This window comes from Xyrauchen texanus, chromosome 2 (genome assembly GCF_025860055.1).
Source record: "Xyrauchen texanus isolate HMW12.3.18 chromosome 2, RBS_HiC_50CHRs, whole genome shotgun sequence".
Classification (NCBI taxonomy): domain Eukaryota; kingdom Metazoa; phylum Chordata; class Actinopteri; order Cypriniformes; family Catostomidae; genus Xyrauchen; species Xyrauchen texanus.
In genome coordinates this window covers 37,184,701-37,212,002 of record NC_068277.1, presented here as the reverse complement: position 1 = coordinate 37,212,002, position 27,302 = coordinate 37,184,701, and the positions used below count along the sequence as shown (strand labels likewise).

The window sequence follows — 27,302 nt, the reverse complement described above, 5'->3', positions numbered from 1 at the left end:
TATGTAAATAGGTCTAATTGAAGAATTTGTATGAATTCTGACTATGCTGTTTCCCACCGGTCACTATTGTGACCGAGTATAAAACCTATTATTTCACTAACTTAACCAACATAAAATCAAAAAAGGCATAAAGTTTGTGTGTCAGGGAGGTCTAAGGAGTAAAATACATGTACTCAAATTGCAAGAAAAAATTTGGGATTAAACGGGTTAAGTGAAAACATCCATCCATCCATCCATCCATCGTCAACCGCTTATCCTGTGTACAGGGTCGCGGGGGGCTGGAGTCTATCCCAGCTAACATTGGGCGAAAGGCGGGGGACACCCTGGACAGGTCAAGTGAAAACATTTTCACTCACGATCACAATGTTGGATTTCCACTAAATCTGTAAATGAGCAACCATGTAATTGCAAAAAGCCTGTGTCAAATTCCTTCATTACAAGGAAATGAAGGAGGTCATTAAAGGGGTCATGGCATGCTTTTTTTATTATTTTAGGTTCACTTATAATATAAGTAAGTTTTTTGCACAAAAAACAGTCATATATTTGTAATTTTTCACCCTAAATCTGTCACAAATGCTCAGTTTAGGTGCTGCTTCTCTTTTAAGACTTGACAGTAAACAACCACTGTAAAGATTGGCTCTCTGCTCTTGACTGACAAGCTCTCTCTACTTGACATCACACCAGTCACTGCCACTGAGCAAGCAACAGAAGGGATTAAAATGAAGTAGGAGTTGATGTATTGTTGTGGAGGCGGTGTGATGTCTACCACAGTGTGACATCACAATATGGAGGCAGTAGAGAATGAGGAAGTTTTGAGTTCTGAAACTTGCAGTATGTTTTCATAGTTCAATTACCTCTTAATCATGTCATGACCACTTTAAAGGTGATGTAACTTCTTTAATGTCAAAATACATTCTACTATCCCAGTTTATTGTTCATTGACAGCTATAAGTAAGCTATTCGTAGATTTATCTCCCCCAAAAGTATAAGCCTGAGGCACTATAAAAAAATTTTTTTTATATTTTCAGTGGGCCGCTCAGCTCTGACCATCCCATTCTAGCTCAAACTTTAGTGTAAGTTTGGGCCATGACTACTGAGTGAACATTGGCGTCACATTTACAAGGTGGAGTAAACACCACTATCGATAATGTTGTTCTGGCACACTGGAGCGCCAATAACGAGATTGCCACGCAAGTCGCTAATACATCGCCGCCTTCCCCGTCAACAACAGCGATCTCGTCTAGGGTGTTTACTAGTTACCAGAACAACCATCCAACCTCATGTGCTGGATCCCCCACACACCCAGCTGCTGTTCATTCCAGCAATGTCATCAGACGACCTGATTCCTCTGCCACGCTTTCTGTTCGGTTTATATGTTATAGTGGTCTTGTTCATTACAATGTTAAATGTTTATCAACTTTTATTTAGTATGACTTTGTAACAGTTATTGGTCGGGCAAGGAGGAAGCGGGAACCGGACAAAACGTGGAACCGGCCGCCCCCAGTGGACAGCTGCGGCTGCTCCTTTGAGCAGACGGCAGTGGCGAGGACTCTGCAACAGCGTATCCCTCCTCCTTCCTGGGTTTCGGCACCAATGTAACAGTTAAAGGTTGGGCAAGAAGGCGGTGGGAACTTGAGGAACCATCAAAGTAATATTTAATAAAAACTAAAACAAAAAGACACAAACATAAACACACACGGCAGCTGCACGTGGTTCTCTCTCTCAAAAACTGTTCCATCCGGCTCATCTTTATCCCTCTCCTCGCCTGATTAGCCTGATTGGGGGCTGGGTGTGTGCACTCACGGCTCAGCCCCACCCTCCTCCTCTTCACAGGCCTATTTGTTCATAGAGAATCAGAGAGTGCAAAAAGGGTGTGACATGAGTTGGCTAAGGTTGTTTTATTCCATTTTATTCTGCAATTTCATTTGGTGCCACCAGTAGAGCAGAAATTACACACTTCACCTTAAATTTATTATGTAGAAATATATATATATATATATTTTTTAAATATGCCAATTCTAAAATGATCTTATTTGTGAAGTAGATTTTGCTGTGTGTCCCTTTGTGGGATGCTTGAACATTGCAGAGTCCCAAGAATTAATGACACATTTACATTGCACCTCCCAGGTACGCTCCTTCTTGCAGCCTACTCCATTAACAGAGCAAGACACATTAAGTATTATACTGATCCACTTAAGTCTGGAGAGCTAAGCAATCGACAATAATGTAAAAATAAAAAATTCAGAAGCACAGCATGTATCTCTGTCTGTTTTAACTAAAGCTAATCTTATAACCTCAAAAAAGGTAATCCATTACAGATTACCTTGATTTTAAATTACTTTTTTAAAACCCCTACTAACACTTTTCACAGAAAAGTGTTTGCTTTTCCATTCAACACATTCAACATAATATCTATATATCCTCCTCCTCCACATTATGGGGCACAAGCCCTTCAGGTCTCACAGAAGTGCAAATAGTCTTATGTAAAGTATGAGCATAATTCATGTTTTAAACATATTCCACATAAATATTATTAATTTAGCAATATATCTAACCCAAGTAATGTAATTTTAATTTAACTAAAAGTCAGTAACATTAATCTGATTACAAGAATTTAACCTTTTTGACCAAAAGCTTTTAGATTACAGTAACTAATTACTTTTTAATAACAATATACCCAACACTGGTGTTAAAGGACCAAATTTCCTAATATAATTAAACCCTGATGAGATGGAGGGAGAAAGTGGGGGAGAGAGAGAGAGAGATAAAAAAGAAAAAGGAGGAAAGAATGAGATCCAAGCTACTGACCTGAAACAAAAGTTACAGAGTGTATTTAGCCTGCCGATTGGTTTCTGCCCAACCACATACCATTTCTCAAAATAAAGTCATTCTTCTAGCAACCAGTGTTTAAGAGTAACGGACAGTCAAATGTTCAATCACACTACATTAAAAAAACTGATATGGCCATTTTTAAATTAAGACTATTAACCAAAACCTCCTGAGACATGAAAATGGGAATAGGAATGTTTAAAAATATACCAGAAAAAAAAATTATTACAGTATATTAGCCTTAAGCTCATCATTAAATGAGAAGCATGTCAAGCATTTTAATATTGTATTGATGATTAAAATGCAGATTCTGAGAATGAGAAACATTGTTTATCGAGAGTCAGGCAGCCTCAAAGTCCAGATAGCCCTCATTAATATAAAATAAGCTCAATCTGTCCCTTCCTCTTTAATAAAACAAAACCACTGGGATGAATATGTAATCTTTGATCCTTTGATCCTCCAAAGATGGATGGCACAGAGGTCACAGTGCTTTCAGATTGTCAAACTCTTATGAGGCTCGTTACAGAAGCTCAGTTCAGCAATTCTTTTGTGTGCTTTCCCACTTAATATTTACTGCAATAAAGCACTTAAAACTTATGACAACTCAGCTTTTGGTTACAGCAGTGCCTGGGGCTCTTTCCTACATTACAACTCCTACCTGTACATGCAAATCCCAGCACATTGAAACAACATTTAGTTGTCACCAAAGCTCAGAATGTATAGTTTACAAGAGATATGGTTGAAAAAAAGATCTATGGAATTTGTAGCTGTGTATAATTTCAAGGCTAGTAGATACTAATGCATTCAGAAGGCCAAGCTACACACCAAGGTAAAACAGAGATACTGTCTGATTCCACAAACACGCACATCTGATTTCAACCTCTCGCTGGTTAATGCTCCTTTGAAATTATAATATAAGTAAACTATCATCTCTGCATTATACAGGCAGTGAGAGATGAAATGGAGAGTTGCATATTATTACTATGACTTCATCCAATCACACCCCGCAAGACTGAAAGAAAACTGTGTTAGATAAACTAATCAAATTGAGAGCTGATTCCTTTTTTCTTATGTTATGGGAGAAAATGAACCACACTTTGCACCATCCTTTCAGTATCAGCTGCTGCAGATATACTTGCAATTAGCTTCAGTTATCGCAAAGCAACAATCTCTTGCAATAACGCAAAGGGTCAGGCAAGCAAACCTGGAGATAACGTCCCATTCTTAAACTCAAACATTTCTAATTTTAGAGAGGCACTTCTTGAATTTTAGTTAAGGACTGTGATGCACTCATTTGCCCACAGTAAGTTAATTTGGTAATCCTTCATGTGTAGTGTAATAAAAACTTTGCACATAAGCGCATTAGTCGCATTCCCCATGATACAGAGTTAAAGGGATAGTTCACCCAAAAATAAACATTTTCATACAGATTTAGAAAGACATGAGGGTGAGTAAATGACGACAATATAAAAAATGTTGTGTGAACTAATCCTTTAACCCTGGGATCTTGCAAACTGCTAGAAGACGCACAGTGTCCATCAGTGACGTGCGGTGATGTCTTAAAGAGGCTAGGCACTGAGTTATGAAAGCCAGATTACCTGATTTATTGTTTAAGCTAATAATACATAATAACAGTGAACGTTACGCACAAGTGCGGCATATCAAGAAATGTACAAATCAGGATTTATATCGTGTACTCACACTCACTCTCTCACACGCACACGCACACGCGCGCACACACACACACACACACACACACACACAAGCGCGTAAACAGTGAACGTTACGCACAAGCGCAGCATATCAAGAAATGTACAAATCAGGATTTATATCGTGTACTCTCTCTCTCTCTCTCACACGCACACAAGCGCGTAAACAGTGAACGTTACGCATTTATCAGATCCTTCAAATCCTCACCGTTTTCCTTTACCTTTTCATTGTGGTAGGTTATATTCAGCTTCCTTTGCTCGTCAAGTGCAAGGTTGATCCGAGATTTTCCAAAGGTTTTCAGTGTAATTTGACACTGGATGTGAGCTGACGACTTTTCATGCTTGGTTAAAGCTGCGGGCAGGTTGTTCAAATCACAATATCCTGCTGAAGTCCAAACAGTCTGACTGGTTGAAAAAAGCAGGCAGGGATAGCAGTACAGCCGCTGATTGTTAGCACAGCCACATAGCCAATCTTTTCTTACATACCAATCAGTTTGAAATGAACGGATAATTTTTGGGCCCTTTTGCTGTGCTAGTCCATCTAAGGCTGGCGTAGACCTCCCTCTTGCAATTAACTCATATTTGGTTATAAAATTTCTTAATTCCGTGATTACGGCCGGTGTTCTGTCATTTTGATTTTGGCGGGGATTAGGCATATACGCTAGCTGTGGTGTAATGACGTTAGCTACGCAAATGTCCAGGAATATCTCGATTTTAATTGGTCCATGTCTGATACGTAACGGAGATGATTATGGGCATAACATATTTACGTCAAAAGGCATAGCAGATTTGTGCTTTTTGCCGTACATGTTAAAGAATACAGGATCGAAGTGCGCATGCGCAACATGGGTTTTCCGCTTGTCGTCTGCAATGAATGGACCGTAAAAGCACTGCTTATTCTACCATATGTTTTTAGTTGATTATGCGTAACTGCTACATTTGTCATCATAACGTCTAAACAATTGGAATAACACACATATTGAATATATAAATCACAAGAATAAAAAGTAAAAATACAAATACAAGTTTATTATTTAATAAACATTTTATTTTTGAATTTTGGCAGGGTAGGCAGTGCCTAGTTTGCCTACCCAGACCGCACGTCAGTGGTGTCCATCCATTAATGTGAAAATATGCATTAGCTCAAGCTAGGGTGACCAGACGTCCCGAAAAATTCGGGACAGTCCCGAAATCCAAGCAGTTGTCCCGAATCCCGAATCCTGCCCTAATTGTCCCGAAAATTAGAACAAAGTCTCAAGAGCAGACTCTCGAGTAGTTATAGTGTGATAGAATATTAAAAATTGCTCATTGCCATCCTGCAGCCAGCTCCTGTCGGCTGCTCATTGCAACCATAGACAGTAAAGAACGTAGAGACAGTGTTGCCAACTATTTTCAATGGAAAGTAGCTAAAGCCTGCTCGAAAAGTAGCTAAATGTCGCCAGATGACGTCATGCGTCATTAGCATATTAATGACGTCATCGCGTCGTATTTGCATTCAGCCTAATTTGTCGGTACTGTAGCCTACTTCAGTTTATAATAACGGTTATCTCCCCTAAACCGTGCTCATACTGTTTTTATATAAGTATATAGCCGAATGTCCAGTAAAACGGTTCTCAATTACATATTTTCTGTTAGACAACGGAACGGAACGGAACTTAGCTAACGTTACATGTTTATGAGTTTGAAGAAGGTTTATTGTTGTGTTTGGATAAGTAAAATGTATAGGGTCTGTAAATATACGATCTGAAGTCGGAGAGTTCAGAAACCGAACCGGAATGAACTGATTAGTAGTGAATATAAGCGCATGCCAAGAAAAAACGGTCAAATTAAATGTTTTGAATTAAAACAAAGGAGAAGGCAGCTGCTATGTGATCACTGATTGGTTCCTGCTAACACAGCGTGCACATGCGCAGCTCATTCATGTCTACGTCCACTGGCGTGCAGTCAACGGAATGTGCTGCTCCTCTCAGCCGCTCACTGAACAGAGCAGACGCAGCGGGGAAGACCTCACGCTTGCAGTACTGGCGATAATTGGAATTTGGAAAGTTGCTAAGGTTTGTCCAAAAAGTCGCTAGATTTGTCGCTAGTCGCTTTTTTGAAAAAATGTCGCTAAAGGGGTCTGAAAAGTCGCTAAAAATAGCGACAAAGTCACTAAGTTGGCAACAATGCGTAGAGAGCTGCAGTAGGCTACGTAGACTACGTAGGCGGCAAGGCGCAAATTTCATGCTCAAAAAAGTCACAAGGAGTGATTTGATTGGATGTTGCTGATGCTAAAGCGCAGTGTTTGTTTTATTTGTTTCATGATGACACTTGAGTTCAATGGTTTTTTTTATTTGTATTTCCGTGTTTACATGACAGACAGTCATTTCATTCAGAATTCCTCAATAAATAATTTTGCCCAGATTTTTGAAATTCATTAACCCCCCCCCCGTTTTCGTCCGTCCCGAATTTTACCAATTCTGATCTGGTCACCCTAGCTCAAGCTCCTGGTGTTATCAAACAAGGAAGTCCATCCTGTTTGGTTTTTCCAACTCGTGATGTGGATTATAAAGTTTTATCATCTGGCGTTCCTCAGATCCTGTACGCTCTTGGAATATACCCATTCTTCCACCTACCCTTGATCAGCGGCCTCTCGCGTTGTCTTCGCAGTGGCGGTGTGTGTGCGCGTGGCTTCTGCGCTCACTGTGCTGGACCTCACAGTCCACTGATGTCCCGACGCAGGTAAGGATGGCTTTGGTCAATGTGAGATCAATGGTATAAAAAACTTTTATTCTCAATGACTTCTTCACTCCACGTGCCTTAGAATTCCTATTTGTCACTGAAACGCGGCTTACTACTGGGGATTCGAGCCCTTTTTCGGAACTACTACATGCTAACTGCAAATTTTTCAATGCGAGCTGTGAGACGGTGTGGAGGGCTGGCCTCTATTTTCAAAGACAATTTTTCATGTCGCTTTTAATGACGGATATAGAGGTACAGCTCCTGGTTCTGGGCTCTGTCAATCCCTTGGTGATTGCGTTGCGACGGTATATCGACCCCCGAAAATAATTTCTCACTGAATTTTCTGACTTTGTAAGTGGCTTTTTGATGTGTTTTTAATTCTTAGGGATTTTAATGTGCATGTGTGTTGCCCATCCAACCCTCTGGCAAAAGATTTCACAGGCTTATTGACTCCTTTGATTTAGTCCAACTGGTGAAAGACCCTGCTCATGCATAGGGTCATACACTCAGTCTTGTGTTGGCTCATGGTTTCTCTGTGTTGGACATTGAGTTGGGTGATTACAGCTTCTCAGATCATAAACTTGAATTATTTACTGTTCCTGTGACATCTCCTGCTGTCAAATCCTACAAACCTGCCTGTTTGACTCGGAGACTTTCCTCTTCCACCAGTGCTACCTTCTCTTCAATGTTCAAGGAGTCTTCTCAATCTTTGCTCTCCTCCCCAAATTATCAAAGTGTGGAAGAGCTCCTGGTTTGTATTAATGATGTCTGTATTAACATCTTGGACTCTGTAGCTCCTCTAAGGCCTAACCTCCATAAACCTAAGTCTATGCCTTGGTTAAATGATACCACTTGCGCACTTAGACAGGATTGCAGAAGGGCTGAAAGAAGATGGAAGAAAGACAAGCTCCAGATCTCATATAAAATGTTAAAAGCACTCCCTATCTCAGTATCAGAAAGCAGTCAGATCAGCAAAGTCTATGTACTTATCTGATCTTATTGATACAAATTGTCACCGACCTAGAACTCTTTTCAGTACTATAAATGTTGCTGTGAATCCACCTATTTGTAATTAACCTTCCTTGTCAACAGATATGTGTGAAAGCTTCAGTCAGTTCTTTGTTGATAAGTAAAATGATACAAAATATTAGTCCAACATCCTATGATCCTGCTGTGTGTTCAAACTGTATTAGCCATTTCAATTCTGTTTCCTTTCCGTTTTTACATGAGAGTGTTAAACAACTTAAGTCTCCATGTCATCCCCCCAGGTTTTCTTAAACAAGTTTTTGATGTGGTTGGGCCCACTATTCTAGTTTTTATCAATAGGTGCCTGGAATCAGGAATTGTATCTGATTGTTTGAAACATGCTCCTGTTAACCCCCTTTTAAAAAAATGTATTCTGGATATTATCTAATTTTAGGCCCATCTCTAATATTTCATTTTTATCCAAAATTATGGAAAAAGTGGTTCTTCACCAATTGCAGAGCTTTTTGGTTGATAACAAGGTCTTTGATATATTTCAATCAGGTTTTAGAAAATTTAATTGGACTGAGACGGAACTTGTAAAGGTTTTAAATTATGTCTTAATAGCCACTGATTCTGGTGACTCGGTTGTCCTGGTTCTTTTAGATTTAAGTGCTGCATTCAATACAGTTGACCATGATATCCTTCTTTCTCGGTTGGATCATGCTGTGGGCATTAGAGGAACTGCCCTTAGTTGGTTTAAAATATAAGTTTTACTGTAAGGGTAGCTCCCCTGACTTGTGGGATCCCCAAGGCTCTATTTTGCCACCACCCCTGGAAAATCCTCCTCCTTTCTTATCGTGGCTGCTAATGGTTCCTAGGCAAGACAGAACAATAGGGAGGAAAGAGGGAAACCCAGAAGAGTTATTGGCACCGAATACACCCCACCTGATCTATATGTATAAGAGATGTCATTAATTTGCTTAATCGGTTAGCCAAAAGTTTTGACAATATTTAAACGTCTAGCTGGATCAGTGCTTGTGAGAGTTCTTGTGCTATGGATTTTTTGCCATAAGTGCCTCCCAAGCCATGGCCACAGATGATACTGAGGACCAGTTGGTTTTCATATAGACATCCATTTCAGACTTTAAAATCTTTTGGAATTCAGGATTTTGCAAAAGGGATAGGTTAAAGTGCCAACTATATGATTTCCTTTTCTCCATATGTGGCAACACCTCTAAACACACCAGGGTGTGATCTTAGACTAAAATGTTTCCAATTGAGCAATTAGCAACAGATGAAATGGGAAATAACATTCCTTCTTTTATGGGGTGCCCCAACCCATTCACTTTCCACATGGAGAGAGACAATCCACTCATATTAACATTTTGACATATAAGAAAAAATAGATTGTGTGTCAAAAACAAGATTATAAAGACCATTCCAACATTAGTGCAATAATCAAAACATGAACATCCCCCAGCAAAATAATAAAAAAAAAAAACTGAAAAATGAAAAATGTGTGCATTAACCCCGCACATGACAGCGGCAACTGGCGTCCATCCTTCCAAACTCAAACAGTCATGCGTGCTTACGAGAACCCCGCGAAAACCTTGGCGTCAGATTGCACAAGTCTGAAAAATTACAAAGCAAATGATAATCTATAAAACAATCTTCAGCCAATAGGCGGAATAAGCACAAAGAGCATGTAGATTCATCCATAAAACTGTCCTAAAGGTGTGATACTCTACAAAATAAACTCCAGCCGCCAGGCGGAACCAGCACAAAAAGAGCACACAGATTCCTCAAACAGTCAAGCGAATGTTCTGTGAGCCGGCCCACTCAGGCTGCAACATGAGCACAAACAAGATGACTTACTCATTCCATTCACTTTATGAAGGATATCACTTGCTATGGGCATGTGAATGTTTTATGGCCATCCTAAGCATCTATTCTCAATTTGGCTGGGAAAATCAATGCAAAAGCGACCTTCCGTTGATGTAAAATTTCTTGCATTCCTTGAATCCATCACGTTTCTCTCTTGTCGAATTTGCAAAGTCTGGGAACAAGAAAATGCTGTGGTTCCTTTACACCTCACCTCACGTAACACAAGATCTTTATCGGATGATCTCAGAAATGTGGCCAGAATTTATCAGGGCCTGTCTCCTTCCATGGATCACCGAGCAGGAACCCTGTGAGCTCGCTCGATTTCCACCTTATGGCCTGCTATATCGAGCAGATTCAGAAAGAGCCCATCCACGAACTTCACCATATCATGCCCCTCTTCTCCCTCAGGGACTCCGATGATATGGACGTTATTCTGCCGGCTATGGTTCTCCATGTCCTCCAACTTCTCCCAGACCTGCTCCAAATCCACCTTTGTCGCTAGCGGATTAGCAGATAATTCCCTCTTCGATGACTCCAGGTAATCGATCAGGTTCTCAACATTCCCCACTCTTATAACCATATCAAAGAACTTCACCTCCATGGCAGTGATCAATCGACATTTCACAGCAAGATCCTCCAAGTCAGCAACAACCTTCATCAGCACTGCCAACATATTCAGCATCTCTCGCCACATTTTCAGCACCTACTCGACTAAGTAGACTCCCAGGCTTGTGGCCTGCTCGGGGGCGTCAGCTTGAACACCTAAGTGTCTTTTAATATTTCCAGAGCCTGAGTATTTTTAATTCTTTTAAATATTGTCCTACTAGTACAATTATGGAACAGAGTGTATCGAATCTCACCGGTTCATGTACTTAAAAGCATCAAAACTAGCAAAGTGCGCATAGCTCATTGTTCACACATCCGATACTCGCATGGCATCACGTGACTCTAAAAAAATTTATACTTAGATGAATAAGTAAGGTCTGTTGAAAGTAAGAGGGGATGCATTCTGTAACTTTTTGAAAGTGTTATAACTCCACATAAATGTACCCCTATTCACTATTATCACCATTCTAAATTTAAAAAATGTCATAACCATTTGCACAGTTACAAAGCAACTGTGCTGTTCAGCCCTGTGCTGAAAATGTTTTTACACAAATAATGACTTCTAACAGTGAAATGTAGTCATGAATTCAAGCCAATATCTTCAGGTTTAGTGTCTATAGGAAACTGCCTCTTAAAGTGGTACACAGTAAAAAATAAAATAAAAAAAGAGTTACTGAGCTGTTTTACCTCATCCTTGATAAGAGGTCGGAATCTGGCCTGGTATCTGCTGAGCTCCACGTTGAGTCGGTGGACTGTCATCTTCAGCCCATCATTCTCATCCACCAGCTCTTGAGCCTGCTGCCTTAGACTCAGCAACTCAGAGCTCTCACCTACACACACAAACAACTACACATAGTTTGATCAAAGCTGACAGATGCAAAGCCACACACAACTGACCAGCAACAGAACACATTGCAAGAACTTCCACCCAGAAACACAGACATATAGATTGAGTAGCCACTCTATTAGGCCCGGATGCACATGGGGTAACCTCCTCGTGGTCACGAGTAGGGGTTCTTGCTCTCAATGGGGAGCATGGTAAATTGTGTGTGGATCGTGGAGAGTAGCATGAGCCTACACGTGCTCTGAGTCTCCAAGGTGTCATGCACTGCGAGCCACATGCACAGATTGACGGTCTAAGAAGCAGAGGCAACTGAGACTTGTCCTCCGCCACCCGGATTGAGGTGAGTAACTGCACCACCATGAGGACCTACTAAGTAGTGGGAATTGGGCATTCCAAATAGCGGACAAAATAAAAAAATAAAAAAAGAAGAAATCAAGTAGCAGCATTGCAATGCAAATAAAGACAGTAACTGTAACCTGAGCCTGAGCCATTGTATTAGCCACACCCCCTCTTTCCAAAAAACCCCAACTCCAAAGATACCAAAATTAGCTTTACTGAGAACAGTAGTAAAATTGTGCCCTCAACTAACAACTGTTATGAACAACATGGCATAAAAATGCATTATGCCTCAAAAATCGCTGCAACTACAATACTATGAGAACTCGCAAAATGGTTGACAGATATATTTGTTTACTGTTTACAGAGTCCATAGTTGTCACAGAGACCGGTGAGATATCTCAGGGCAATTATTTCCTTAATACCTTTCAGGGAGTAGGAACATTTTTGCATACCTTTCCATGAAAGAAAAATTGTTTACAGCACCTTTAACGTTGGGTTATTTAGCATAATTGGTATAAGATTATGCATGTAAACACACTCGATGTTAGTGCTCGGTGTTGTTTTGTGAGTAACTCAGGAAATGCTGGTCTCTTTGTATTTTTATGTCTCTACATTTACAGAGCAAAAATGAGCCTGAATGTGCAACTGACAAATCTGCAGTAAGTGCGTGGTTGCAAATCTGCAAAGTCAACAGTTCCAGCCCCTTGATGAATCGATGCAGATGAGAAGACTGCTCTGTGATCTAATGGGGTGGGGGGCTCAGTTGTTCACAAATTGAAACTTTACTTGAACTGCCTTGAATATATACCAATCTACTTCTGTATTTTGTACCAGTAGATTGCTTGATGTTGGATAGTCTCTCTGAGCACAGTGTGATGTACAGTAGTGAGTGAGAGTGGAGTGAGAAGGCACCTATGGAGTTTCCTCTCTCTGTGTGACAGTGAGAGAGCTCCTGCTGGATGTTCCCTATGTGCTGACACTGTTGTAAACATTTCTTCTTCAGCATCTCCTTCTCCCAAGCCAAAACCCGAGTCTGCTCTCTCAGCTTCTTCACCAGCGCTTGCTGCTCCTTCAACATGCAGTGCAACACTTCACTGGCCTCTGCAACACACAGCAACACACAGCACAGCCATAAACAGAATGGAAAACGTCTCGGGTTACATGTGTAACCCTTGTTCCCTGAAAAAGGCGGAACGAGATGTTGCGCTGCTCAGCGCTACGGGGAACAGCTTTAGCTGTGAGCCGAGCTGAATAAATGTGTGGAACACGTCAATGAACATTGACCAGAATTTATAGCCTGGGCTGATGTAATCATTAGATGCACCTGAGGCCAGGCTATAAATGGATACGTCACCAGGTGTCGTCAGACACTTCTTTTTGAAGAGCAGTCCTGGGACGCCCCAGTGCGGCAAAGCAGCGCAACATCTCGTTCCGCCTTTTTCAGGGAACAAGGGTTACACATGTAACCCGAGACGTTCCTTTTACAAAAGGCTTCACTACGATGTTGCGCTGCTAAGCGCTACGGGGAACGCAATACCCACGCCGCCGCACTTGGGGCTGTCCGGACCCCTACGGTTGTGCAGTGTACTCACAAAAACGCGAGAGGTCTCAGACATGAGCTTCAGATGTCGACTCAAGGGCATAAGAGCCCGGAGTAGCACATCTAAACCATTCAATTTTGATGAATGTGTGTGGAGAGGACCAGCCTGCCGCATCACAAACTTGTTCAGGTATGAGCTGAGATGTCGACACAAGGGCATAAGAGCCCGGAGTGCAGAACATCCAAACTAAAAAAGTCCAATGAATGTGTGCGGAGAGGACAACCTGCCGCATCACACACTTGTTTAGGCATGGGCTGAGATGCCGACTCAAGGGCATAAGAGCCCGGAGTAGCAAAGCATCTAACCCATAAAGTTCGATGAATGTGTGCGAAGAGAACCCTATCGCAACACAAACTTGTCATAAAAACTGATGAATGTGAGCGGAGAGGACAAGCCTGCCGCATCACAAACTTGTTCAGGCATGAGCTGAGATGTCGACTCAAGGGCATAAGAGCCCGGAGTAGCAAAGCATCTAACCCATAAAGTTCGATGAATGTGTGCGAAGAGAACCCTATCGCACCACAAACCTGTCATAAAAACTGATGAATGTGAGCGGAGAGGGCCAGCCTGCCGCATCACAAACTTGTTCAGGTATGAGCTGAGATGTCGACTCAAGGGCATAAGAGCCCAGAGTGCAGAACATCCAAACTATAAAAATCCAATGAATGTGTGCGGAGAGGACAACCTGCCGCATCACAAACTTGCTGCAGAGGGAGACCTCTAGCCAAGGTTTTAGAAGAGAAGAGCCCTCTGGTAGAGTGCGCCCTGAAACCTACTGGCGAAGCTTGACCGCGCCTCGTAGGCCCGGGCAATAATGAGGATGCCTCTTTGAGGGCACCCCGCCCACCAAGCCGTGGCAAACCGCAGTGGCCACATAGAACCTGGCAGTGGCGAGGCAAGTGCCCGCTGACAGTTCTTTCTACAGAAAATCCAGAACTGAAACAAACTGGCAGTTAGCTGGTTCTGTAATAAGAACTTTAGTAGAAGGAAACGCATGCAGGTGCACTTGCGTTACTACGTTCAGCCCCTCCCAAGGGGGAGGGGGGGACTGGGCGACTCGGGGAGAAGTAGAGGAGACATTGCGCTATCAACAGAGGCGAAGAGGTCCTCTTCTGCCCTGTAAAATCTACCCAGATCAGTTCCAAGTGGAGGGAGCCCTAGCACTTGAAATGGTCTCGATAATCTCAAGAGAAAACTCCGTGAACCTCATTTGGTACCCTTAGGGGCCAGACATGAAAGGTTTCACAATTCGGGCCGGGGATGAAATATCGTCCCCTGTGCCTGAGACAGAAGGTCCCTCCTGTCCGGAATTGCCCAAGGCGAGCCGTCGAGGAGAGATATAATTTCTGAGAACCAAATCCTGTTCGGCCAGTGAGGCGCTATCAGTAAGAGGCAAGACCCTTGCTCGCGAACTCTGGCTAAGACTCCCGGGAGCAGAGAAACCAGGGGAAAAGCATACCGACACATTCTGGGCCATGTATGCGCCATTGCGTCCAGACCCAGGGGGGCTGGGTGACTCAGAGAGAAGTAGAGGGGACATTGCGCAGTCTCTTGAGAGGCGAAGAGGTCCACTTCTGCTCTGTAAAATCTCTCCCAAATTTGTTGTACTACCTCGGGGTGGAGTTTCCACTCGCCCCTCGGTATGTTCTGTCTGGACAGCAAATCTGCTCCCACATTTAGGCGTCCAGGGATGTAAATTGCCCTGAGTGACAGGAGCTTGCCCTGGGCCCAAAGGAGAATCCGACTTGTCAGAAATACAGCTGACAAGAACGTGGGTCTCCTTGATGATTTATGTAAGAGGCTACCGCTGTATTGTCCACCCGCACCAAGACATGGCAGCCTCAGGAGTAGGTATTTCAGGGCCAGAAATACAGCCATCAACCCGAGACAGTGACTGTGACAACCGAGCTGACGACCCTTCTATCCCCTTAAGCTGGACGACCACTTAAGGCCGCTACCCCGCCCGTCAGGGAGGTGTCTGTCATTAGCAGTCTGCGACAACAAGACGCACCTTGAGTGGGACCCAAGGCAGAAAACCGGGGTCTGAACCACATAGAAAGGGAACGAAGCCTGAGGCGCGTAACCCTATTTAGCCCAGGGGTTTTGGCCCTTGGAAGAAATCCCCTGGCTTTTGGCCACAACAAAAACGGTCTCATGAGCAGAAGGTCCAGAGGGATCACCGTGGACGCGTTCGCCCTGAGACCTGGAAATCGTTGATACTGATAACAGTGCAACCTAGCCTGACTTTGCTCAGGGTGATCTGAATGGACTCAATCCTAGCGGGAGACAGTTGTGCCTGCATAGTGATTGAACTCCATACGATGCCCCGATAGACAGTGTTCTGAGTGGGAGAGAGGATGCTTTTCTTGGCGTTGAGCCTCAACCCCAGAGAAACAGATGAGCTAAGACGATGTCCCTGTGCTGAACTGCCAGTTCCTGGAACTGCGCTAGGATCAGCCAGTCGTCTACGTAATTCAGAATGCAGATGCCCCGGAGTCGCAAGGAGCCAGCGCTACATCATGCATTGTGAATGTGCGGGTAAAAGGGCTAGGCTGAGTGAAAGAACCTGACCCTGGAAGACTTCGCCCCCGGAAGTGAACCTCAGGAACTTTCCATGTTGTGGCAGAACTTCTAAATGAAGTATAGAAGTGCGTCATAAGATCGATGGTGACCAGCCAAACGAGTTGTAGGGCTTGAGACACGACCGTCTTGACAGGCATCATCTTGGACTTGAACACCCACGGGTAGTTCAAGCTTAAGATCTAAGCCAGACGCCACCCCTCACCCTCCATGGGAAATGGGAAGTATTTAGTGTAATAACCTAACTCCCTCTCTGGAAGGGGAACACATACCATGGCCCCTTTAACCAGGAGATTGAGAGTTTTTTTTTTTTACAAAAAAAGAAATCCGGTTTACGGTAGTGAGAACACGCCATTGAAACACGGAAAAGCGGCGAGAGAATTAAATCCTGACGCCCTTATAAGACCCACAGAAAAGGATATATCCGGCAGAAGATTCCACGCTGCCAGGATCTCTGAGATGGGTATTATATTTTAACACTTCCTGTTGAGGGGTTGTCGGGTGTTTCGTGTCCTGAATAAAATGCAGGAACAGCGAAAACACCCAATTTTGACGGAAGCCTCTGCAACCCGAAACACCAAGAGGTGGCGGGAATGGAGGGGCTTCGAGGGGGTACCGGGAGGGGTGAAGTGAAGCACGCGCCCGTCCCGAGGGAGCTACCCCTAATCTAGGTGCAAGACCGTCAGGGTTTTCTCTTACTAGAATTTATAGTCCTGAGGGCTGGCAAGGGTGGCGAGACTGTCCCCAATCCCTGGGAGGAGGAGCACGACTCGCCACGCTTTGCTTTTGAGCCTCCCTTCAGTCAGGACCGAGGTGGGTCTGAGGCTTGCTCGTCAAGCGCAGAACCCACACTCAGGTCATCCAGGAGGTCAGCCTGGTATGCCTGAAAAACAGCATAGTGTGCAGAACAGCACCAGCCTGACCTGCTGCTTGATAAGCCCTTCCCACTAAAGTGGAGGTTGTCCTACAAGGCTTTGAGGGGAGAGAGGGCTTCTTAAGTGACGATGTCGAGCCCGGCGAGAGATAGCCCGCAAGCGTCTCTTCGACCGGCGGCATCACTGAATACCCCCGTGCCTCAGCACCCACGATAGTCGAATATAATGACGTCGAGGGTATGTGAACACGGGAAGAAAATAAAAAATAATAATATATATATATATATATATATATATATATATATATATATATATATATATATATATATATATTTATTTATTTATTTATTTATTTTTTTAGGGGTTCTCCATGAGCGAAAAAGCTCTTTAAGGAGGTTATCAAAGAAAGGGAAGGGACCCATGAGGCGTTCCCTTTCTTAGACTGGAAGATAAAATCTATCCCCTAATTGGAGCGTTTGGGGGTCTCTTTTTCGCGTGGCCAGTCCAATCTGGCAACCGCACGAGTAACAACATCGAGCAATTCCTCCGTAGATTTGTTTAATTTTTTTATCGCGGATGGAAAGCTTGGAGGCGGGAAGAGAATAGCGATCCACCTCATGATCCGAAGAAGCGTCGGAACGCGCTTCGAGATCATGTGAAGGACCAGCTGGGTTTGGGGAGAGAGTGAGAGAAAGGGATCAACCCGTCTCTTGCTCCTCAGCCAAATCCATGCACGAGCCCCACGAACGATCTTTTCGTGAGTGCTGACTCCCGGAAGCAAGCGAGGCGAGCACGCCCTGCTGCAACGCGAGAGCAGCGTGCTCTACCCCAAACAAACAGCAAAAACTGATGTGTGCCGTCTTCAGCTATAGAGCAAGAAGAGGGGAACACGCACCGTTTTCAGTCATTCTCTCTTTCTTTTTTTTTTAGAAATATATATATATATATATATATATATATATATATATATTTATATATTTATATATATATAATATTTTCTAAACAGAAGAGAAAAATAGAACAACGTTCACTGCACACTGCCTAACTGAATCTATCTCCTAACAGAGGAAAGAAAGTTTTGACAGGGTGTGTGAAACACACTGAAACAGAATCGCTCTGCAAAAAGAGTTTCTGACGACACCTGGTGACGTATCCATTTATAGCCTGGCCTCAGGTGCATCTAATGATTACATCAGCCGAGGCTATAAATTCTGGTCAATGTTCATTGACGTGTTCCACACATTTATTCAGCTCGGCTCACAGCTAATGCTGTTCCCCGTAGCGCTTAGCAGCGCAACATCGTTGTGAAGCCTTTTGTAAAGAGAACACAAGGACATTACACAAGAATTGCACAACAATTAGAGAACAGACATATAACAAAATATAAAACAGGACAGAAAACAAGACACAGAGGCAACCATCAGGATACAAAGAACTGAAAACGTGAAACAGCAAATTATAGAACAGCATTGATAGCAGAGCAAAGATGGAGTAAATAGGATCATGTAAACTGTGAATGTTTGACGAGATCAGTTCCTAAGCCACATTTCCCAATGTGGGTTAAAAAAGGTATACCTGTCTCACATTCTGTCCAAGTTTGACTATTGTAATTCAACTTGATGAGCAAATGGTCCAAATATGTTTATGGCCATCTGTTTAGTCCTAATACACATATTAATGAACCTGGCACGGTATAGTCTGTTGAAATTACTCGATACATTAATTTTATAAGTCTCACTGAGCTTAAAACCACAGCTCCATAACATTAGCATTGGTTAAAATCCACACTCCATGTGATCATACTGTACACCTTTAGGATAATAAGCAGGGGAGAGAGCAAATTTGAAACAGATACTTTAAAGGTGCTGTAAGACATTCTACTTCCACAAGACTGAGCCGTTGAATTAGCCACGCCCCCTCTTTCCAAAACTCCAAAGACACCAAATAAGCTTTTTTAAGACCAACATCATGTCGAAACGATTGTAAAAAAAAACAACAGTAGCAAAATAGCGCCCTCAACTGACAACTGTTATGAACAAAATGGTTTAAAATTGGCAGTAAGTCTCCATCCTACAACACATATGAGAATGTGCAAAATGATTGACAGGTCAAAAGCATCATTGTCTGCGGTCCACGGACACATATTTATTTGCTGTTTACAGAGTCTAGAGCTGTCACAGAGACAGGTGAGATATCTTACAATACTTATTTCAGTAATATCTCTCAGGAGGTAGGAACATTTTTTGCATATCTTTCCATGAAATAAATCGCTTACAGCACCTTTAAACAATAAGATTTCAGAAAAAGTTTATATAATGAAATGTATGGGTCTACCACTATTATTATGTAAGACATAAGAAACGGCATCTAGCTAGAAAGGTCAGATGTCTAAGAGCACAGATCAAGCACTCAACTATCCTCTAACCTGAACTGATGTTTCTCTCTTTCCTTCTCACTGGGCTTTCCTTCACCCGTGAGACCTTCCTGTTTGGAGTCAGCAGTGCTGATTTATGAGACTGACCACTCAAGTCATCATAACGATCTGCTGAAGAACAATGTGAAATAAACATGTATAAATAAAGAGGTGAGTGAAGTAATCAGTGAGAGATACACTGATTGAGAATAGTATATTACTGAGTGATTAAAGCTGAAGTATGTCATTTCTGCGACACTTGTGCCACTGAACAGAATTGCAAAATATGTATTCAAAACAGCTTAATGAAAATGCCATTTGCCTGATGTTGTTCAAACAGTTAGATAGTCCCAACCCCAACTTAAACCATTGCTTGAGTAAAATTTTTGTGTGGGGTCTAACCAGGTCACTAAAAATTGTTTATAGTGCCACACAGACAATATTTACAGTTTAGAGAGAATTTGCTAGTAGCTGCTGTTAGCTAGTCTCAAACACTGCTAGCTTTGCAATTTCGTGCTCTGTTCTCAGAAACCCTTGGAGTTGCCATGACAAACCTAGTTGTCATGGCAACTGAATAAACAAACATCTCGCCTGGTCAAAATTTACTTGTCAAGTTCAAGTCAGACAGAAAACTAAAAGAAGGAAAGACATTATATTTATTTTTATAAAAATTTAACGAAAGCACATTTCAATTTTGTGCAATCAACCAGCATTGCCTTTGCGATCAACTGGTAGATCGCGATCGACGTACTGGGCACCCCTGCTCTAGAGACTGTTGTGCGTGAAAATCCCAGGAGATCAGCAGTTACTGGCATCAATAATCATGCCACGGTCGAAATCACTGAGATCCAATGTACATTAATTTGAAATCAGATGATTACAGCACACTCCAAAAGTTGAAAAGGGGCAATTTAAGACTAATAGCAATATGACGAGTTGAAATAACAAGGCAATGTGAAACAGGAAATGTTAAACAGGTGAGGAAATTGTGTCATAGTTTATAAGGAGCCTCCAAATACAGCCTAGTCCTTCAAGTGCAAGGATCATTCAAGACTTGTCAATTTGCCAACAGATGCTTCAGCAAATAATCCAGCACTTTGAGAACAATGTTCCCCAAAGACAAATTGGAAGGATTTTGGGCATTTCAACCTCTACAGAACACAATATACTTAATAGATTCAAGGAATCTGGTCAAATCTCGGTGCATAAAGGGCAAAACGAAAACCACTTCTGAATGCACGTGATCTCTGATCCCTCAGACATAATTTATCTGTAATGGATATCATGAATATGGGCTTGGGATTACTTTAGTAACCTTTGTTAGTCAACACCATTCACCGCTGCACCCACAGATGCAAGTTAAGACCTCACTATGCAAAGCAGAAGCCCTACATCAACACTATCCAGAAGCGCTGCCCACTTCTCTATGTTTTTTGGTCCGATGAGTCCACATTTCAAATCGTTTTTTAAAATCACAGCCGTCTTGTTCTCCGGGCCAAAGAGGAAAAGGACCATCCAAACCGTTATCAGCATCAGGTCCAAAAGCCAGTGTCTGTATGGGCCAGGGGTGTGCACATGGCAAGGGTACCTCGCACTTCTGTGAGTGAATGCAGTCAGATATGTACAAAATTTTGGAGCAGCATATACTGCCATCCAGCACCATCTTTTTCAGGGACGTTCCAGAATTTTCAGCGGGACAACTTCAATCCACATACTGGCCGAATAGCAGAGAGTGTGGGAACTTATATTAGGTATTAGGAAGTGCACAATATGGCAACAATGTCTCCGTACAATTGCACAGCTGAAGAGCTGCATAATAGATGAATTGGGGAAAATTCCTTTTTTTAAACATTGCAAACTTGTGTCTTCAGTGCCTAAATGCTTAATAAGTGTTATTACAAGAAATGGTGATGTTTCACAATGGTAAACACTCAACTGTCCCAACTTTTTTGGAGTGTTGCAATCATCTGATTTGAAATTACTGTACTGTGATGAGCAGGGGGCCGTGGCCGAGTAATGAGGGACAGCTGGGGGAGAATGATCGCAATCAGCCGGGAGAGGGATAAGGTAGAGAAGCAGTTTGAGAGAGAGAGAGATGGACAAAGCTGTCTGTGAGTGTGTTTCTTTATGTTGAACATGTCTGCTGAAAAGCAGCACATGTATTGAATGTGATGCTGAAAAGCAAGCTTTTGTCACACACTGAAAAGTGTTCATAAATGTTTGAAGTGGATTGTTCACCTGGTCCCCACCTTTCCACATTAGGAACCTGATTTGTAAAACAACAGGTAAAGCATTATATAACATTTAGTTTTAGTGCTTCCAATATAGCAAAGGGTGAATATAATTAAAAAATCACTCCTTTTTGTTTTTATTAGCATACTGTTGGAATTGGGGTTATAATAAAGTGCTTCTTGAGTGTGGTTGTCTGTCTATCAAGCTGGGTTAGGAGAAAGTATTTTAACACTGAAATAGTTACATACTTCAGCTTTAAGTAGTGTAATTAAAATGAGTAAAAGGTTTATTTTTGCGGTGCTTAGAGGTAGACAGTCATCCATGTAAAAAATATTACTGAATTGAGATATGTCATTTAATAAGTCCAAAGCTGTCACCTGTCAGTCTGGATTTTTGTCTGACAGGAACGTGGCATCATTGTCCCATGTCTGTCTTGTGTTTCATTGTCTGTCTTTGTGTGAAAGCATGGTTTGGGTTGTATTCCCTGCCGTGAGCTCATCGGTCTATCTTGTTTCATGTCCGGAGCACGGAGTCTGGATCCTGACTTCCTGTCTGGTTCGTTCGATCTGTGTCGGGGTCCAGACCCTCATGCTCCATGTCTGTCTGTTATTGATGTGGGTGCATCATGCTTATGCCATCTTGGCAGCATGCACTCAAGTCAAGTCACTGCTTTGTGCGCCCAGGTCGCGAACTGTCTTCATATTGTGCTGAGGTTCGGTCACTTTGGTCCAAGGTGTCGGGTGTGTGTGTGGCCAAACTCTCGCACAGGTGTCCGGTCTTGTTTTTGTCACCTGTTGCGTGCCTCGTGTGGCATTTGCCTTGCGATGTACATTCAGGTTTCGTTTAGAGTGGGAATGCGTGGAATCACTTTTTTTGGCAGTTGGCATGGGCGTATATTGCTGGGTGTATCAACTACAAAACCATTCTTCCCCGATTGAAGCTATGATCCGAAATTTACACACATAGCAACGGGAGAAATCATTCATGATCAAATCTCAAAAAAGTCATTAATTCGTAGGTTGATCTGTTACGCTATCTAAAACATTGCTCTTTTTGTTTGAGCATTCCGACTGGCCCAACACATCAACATTGGCTCAAGACCTCAAGGTCATCCTTGACAAAGCATAAGTGTTTCAGCCTCCAAGCAAAGTTCTCCCTCACTGAAAGTCCCTGTTGTTGTTAAAGGTGACACAGCCATTGTGTGCTGGTGCATAAAAGACTTGGCAGATGTCCATTGGTCACTTTGCAGCAACTGGCCAGACCTGCTGTTTCATGCACTATTTCAGAGAAAAAAAATCCATCCTCCCAACAATCCTCTTCTACAAGGCTACACTAATGCTGGTTTGCTTGCACCTACCACTTGACCTCTCAAGTGCAAATAAATGTTGCTGCGTCCATTATTTTATACCATGTATTGTGATAATTACATACAACAAGATTCCTAACCTATAACCCACTAACAAGTCATGAGGCATTCAAGCATGATACAGCTTTATTAAAACATTATCAGCCCAGCTGCTGTGGCCATATCAGTGGCAAATATTATCTGCATCCTGTAATTAAGGTTTCCATACATAGACATTCAGACTACTACCCTTAAATCTACAGTAGTCATGGCAAGTGACTAAACCTGACCTAACATACCCTCTTACTGCAAATAAGATTATATTCTTAGTGGCACTACCCTTTTCTTTTCACCTTAAGGCCTTGTCTTAATTTGCATTGTACCTATCAGTGAGTCGATTCTCTCCCAAAAACAATTGGTTCCATTAACTGGCTTACAATATTTGTCTGCTTATTGAAAATGTTGCCTTTCTTTTGGAGGCAAATGCACAATGTGTTACAGCTAATAATCCTGTTGCCAACAAAACATACAAGAGTTTATCTCCCAAAGGAACTGCTCTTAAATAAACAGCCACTGACAATTTTGATTTCCACTTTCACAACTTCTTTAGAACTACATCCAAAAACTATTCATTGCCATCATTATGAAGACAATAGATAGAGACAATATTATTACAATGGGGGAAGAGGAGAAGCAGGGGATTTATCAAGTGAAATGCTGAGGTGATTCTAGGTTTTTTCCTCATAGTCATAATAGTTAGTCTCATCTTTCTCACTCATATTTCATAGCTGACAACAATAAGCCCATGTGAGGAGCTGAATGAGGAGACTAGCATTTGGTAAATTGACAGAGGCATTTTTTTATTTTATTTTTTTATTCAATTAGACTTTTACAATGTCCTTAATTTGCTCTCTGTCAAAATGAAACCAAAATTATGCTTTACATTCAAAACCTTAAGTAATCTTAAAAAAGGGACATGTTTCACATGGACTGACAGAAGAAGACCACTGACATTTAGGATGATTAAGGGTTTGAGTCTTGTGATGGATAAAGTATGGCAGAGAGGAAAAGTACCTGGGGATGCCATGCTCTCATGGTAGATTGATCTTGGTTGTCGTAGCGATGATGGCTGCCATGGAAACAGAGAGATGTTAACCGATTAAAGGGTTCTAATGCAGAATATCAAACAGCGCAGACTGATACAGTAATTACTAAGTGTATCTAATAGTAAAAAGTGCTTTGCACTTGCTCATTAGAGACAGTTCATTTCCACCAATGAGCAATTACTCTCATGCGATGAGATTAGAGATCCCCATTAAAAGGCTCCAAGCACCTGTATGAATTGCAGCACCAAGTCAGGAAACGGGTTGGTCTTTTTGCTTGTGTGTACGTGTGTTTCCATATTAATCAAGCACAGGTTCACATGGTACCATTTTTTAACATACTGAATCGTGATTCAGAGTGGTTGTAATAGTCTTGTGTCAGAAATAGCTGGGATTATTAATAAACTCCAGTCTGTCTGTCTCTCTCTCTCGTCTATTCCTGTGCCAAACACCTTCCCACTCTCCTTCATCCCGATTTTCATTCACACTTTTTCATTGATAACAACCTCTCTCTTGGTCTTAAGGTGGACTGAACCTCACCCTGTCTGCCAGTATTATTATTTTTTTCGCTGTTTGTGGAGAATTAGCTGAGCCCTGGAGCAGAATAGCCTTTAGTCCAGCGTCAGTCCACTCCAGGGTTCAACATAATTGACATTTCTACAGCAGTGTTACAAAATAAGCTCTGAACCCTAAATTAACTTAATCAAAATAATGATTTTACCTACTCACTATACAGCTTTTCTTACCATATGAGCAGCTCCTTCTTCAACTACAACTTCATCTGAAATACAAAATGTTATTATAGTCATCAAGCTGCAAAATTTACCAGTGCTCTCAAGTCAGTATTATGAGAGACATCTGAAAAACCTACACTGGTGGCCAAAAGTTTGGAATACTGAACAGATTTTTCTCTTATGGTAAGAAATTGGTACTTTTATTCACCAAAGAGGCATTCAAATGATCACAACGTAAATATAACATGAAAAATTACTATTATAATTTGAAAAAAAAATTCTGAACTTCTTAAACTACTTCAAAGAGTTCTCATCAAAAGATCCTTCACATGCATCAATGACAGCTTTGCAGATTCTTGACATTCTAGCTGCCAGTTTGTCCAGATACTCAGGTGACATTTCACCCCACACTTCCTGGAGCACTTGCCATAGATGTGGCTGTCTTGTTGGGCACTTCTCACGCACCTTACAGTCTAGCTGATCCCACAAAATCTCAATGGGGTTAAGATCCATAACACTCGTTTACAATGATCTGTTGTCCAATGTCTGTTTCTTTGCCCACTCTAACCATTTATTTTAGATTTTCTGTTTCAAAAGTGGCTGTTTCTTTGCAATTCTTCCCATAAGGCCTCCTGAGTCTTCTCTTTACTGTTGTACATGAAACTGGTGTTGAGCGGGTAGAATTTAATGAAGCTGTCACCTGAGGACATTTGAGGAGTCTATTTCTCAAACTAGAGACTCTGATGTACTTATCCTCTTGTTTAATCTGGACTTCCACATCTCTTTCTGTCTTTGAAGACTGTAGTGTACACCTTTGAATACAATCTTCAGTTTCTTTGGCAATTTCAAGCATAGTATAGCCTTCATTAATCAAAACAATGATTGACTGATGAGGTTTTTAGAGAAAGTCTTTTCTTTTTTGCCATTTTGACCTAATATTGATCTTAAGACATGACAGTTTATTGCATACTGTGGCAACTCAAAAACAAACAAAAGACGATGTTTAGCTTCATTTAACAAACCAAATAGCTTTCAGTAGCGTTTAATATGATGGCAAGTGAATTTCTAGAACCAAATTAGCAATTTAGCATGATTACTCAAGGATAAGGTGTTGGAGTGATGTCTGCTGGAAATGGGGCCTGTCTAGAATTGATCAAAAATACTTTTTTCAAATAGTGATTGTGCTGTATTTACATTATTAATGTCCTGACTATACTTTGTTATAGGTTAAATGCCACTTGAGGGTGAATTAAAGTACCAATTTCCTTCTGAAACAGCAAAATCTGTACATTATTCCAAACATTTCGCCGCCAGTGTATGTACATTACGTAACTTTTTCCAATGTTAAAATAGTTTCTTCTATCCCAGCTTAATATGCAGAGACAACTATAAGTAAGGCATTCATAGTTGTTTCTAAAAAAAAAAACGCAGACAAGGACATTTTCAAAAAGTTGTTTTGAAATTCGAGGTGATGGTGTCACAGATATTATTACATCAGCTTTACAGGAAAGAAATGCATCAAATGACAAAAATACACTCACTAAGCCCTTTATTAGGAACACTATGGTCCTAATAAAGTTCCCGACATGGTCTTCTGCTGTTGTAGCCCAACTGCCTCAATGTTTGATGTGTTGTGCATTCTGAGATGCTATTTTGCTCACTACAATTGTACATAGTGGTTATCTGAGTTACTGTAGCCTTTCTGTCAGCTCGACCAGTCTGGCCATTCTCCACTATCCTCTCTCACCAACAAGGCATTTCTGTCCACAGAACTGTCACTCACTGGATGTTTTTTTTTTGGCACCATTCTGAGTAAAATCTAGTGATAGTTGTGTGTGAAAATCCCAGGAGGTCAGCAGTTAAAGAAATACTCAAACCAGCCAGTCTGGCATCAACAATCATGCTACGGTCAAAATCACTGAGATCACATTTTCCCTATTCTAATGGTTGATGTGAACATTAACTGAAGCTCCTGACGCATATCTGCATGGTTTTATGCATTTCAGTGTTGCCACCTGATTGGCTGATAAGGTAATTGCATGAATAATTAGGTGTAGGTGTTCCAAATAAAGTGCTCAGTGAGTGCATTATATTGTTTGTTCCAAATATATTATTTGTTCCATTTTCTGGGCTCTTTCTGTTTGTTTTCAGTTTTACATTTTTTTATTTCAATATTACAAGTTAGTTTTCCCTGGTGAAAGCTCTCAGAGATTCAAACCTTCCGTCTGTAGAGGAGACACAATAGCAAATGCAGAGTCGTCTGTCTCTTCATCAGCATCTGAACTGGTAACACCCTAACAGAGAGAATCATTCAGCCAATGAACACTTCATATATCAAAAACAATGTGAATAGAAATGTCAGGTATAAGATGTGGTTAAAGGTGCAAGCATTAACTTTTTGCTTGTGTCATCTAGGATTTGCAATAACACCAAGTGGTATGGATTCAGCATCATTCAAAATCAATAGATTTCGGTCACTGATGCCATTGTAGAAATTTAGTATTCACAGTCAGCCATGATT

General features: G+C 41.6%; 1 protein-coding gene across 7 annotated transcripts in view; it reads right to left on the bottom strand.

The window, feature by feature from the left end:
- The window catches only part of LOC127618427 (centrosomal protein of 89 kDa-like), a 99,224-nt gene that overhangs the window by 66,066 nt on the left and 5,856 nt on the right, over positions 1-27,302 (bottom strand). For 4 of the 7 annotated variants that reach the window (XR_007967431.1, XR_007967430.1, XR_007967432.1 and 1 more), the window contains exons 5-10: positions 27,000-27,075; positions 24,794-24,828; positions 24,019-24,073; positions 19,380-19,499; positions 12,811-12,999; positions 11,403-11,545 (exon numbers count right to left, since the gene is read on the bottom strand). Coding sequence is in view for 4 of the 7 variants with exons in the window: in XM_052090864.1 (XP_051946824.1) it covers positions 11,403-11,545; positions 12,811-12,999; positions 19,380-19,499; positions 24,019-24,073; positions 24,794-24,828; positions 27,000-27,075 (618 nt within the window). In the remaining 3 variants the exon portion in view is untranslated. The remainder of the gene's footprint in view (positions 1-11,402; positions 11,546-12,810; positions 13,000-19,379; positions 19,500-24,018; positions 24,074-24,793; positions 24,829-26,999; positions 27,076-27,302) is intronic. The other 3 variants (XM_052090867.1, XM_052090871.1, XM_052090874.1) reach the window with 3 other exon arrangements.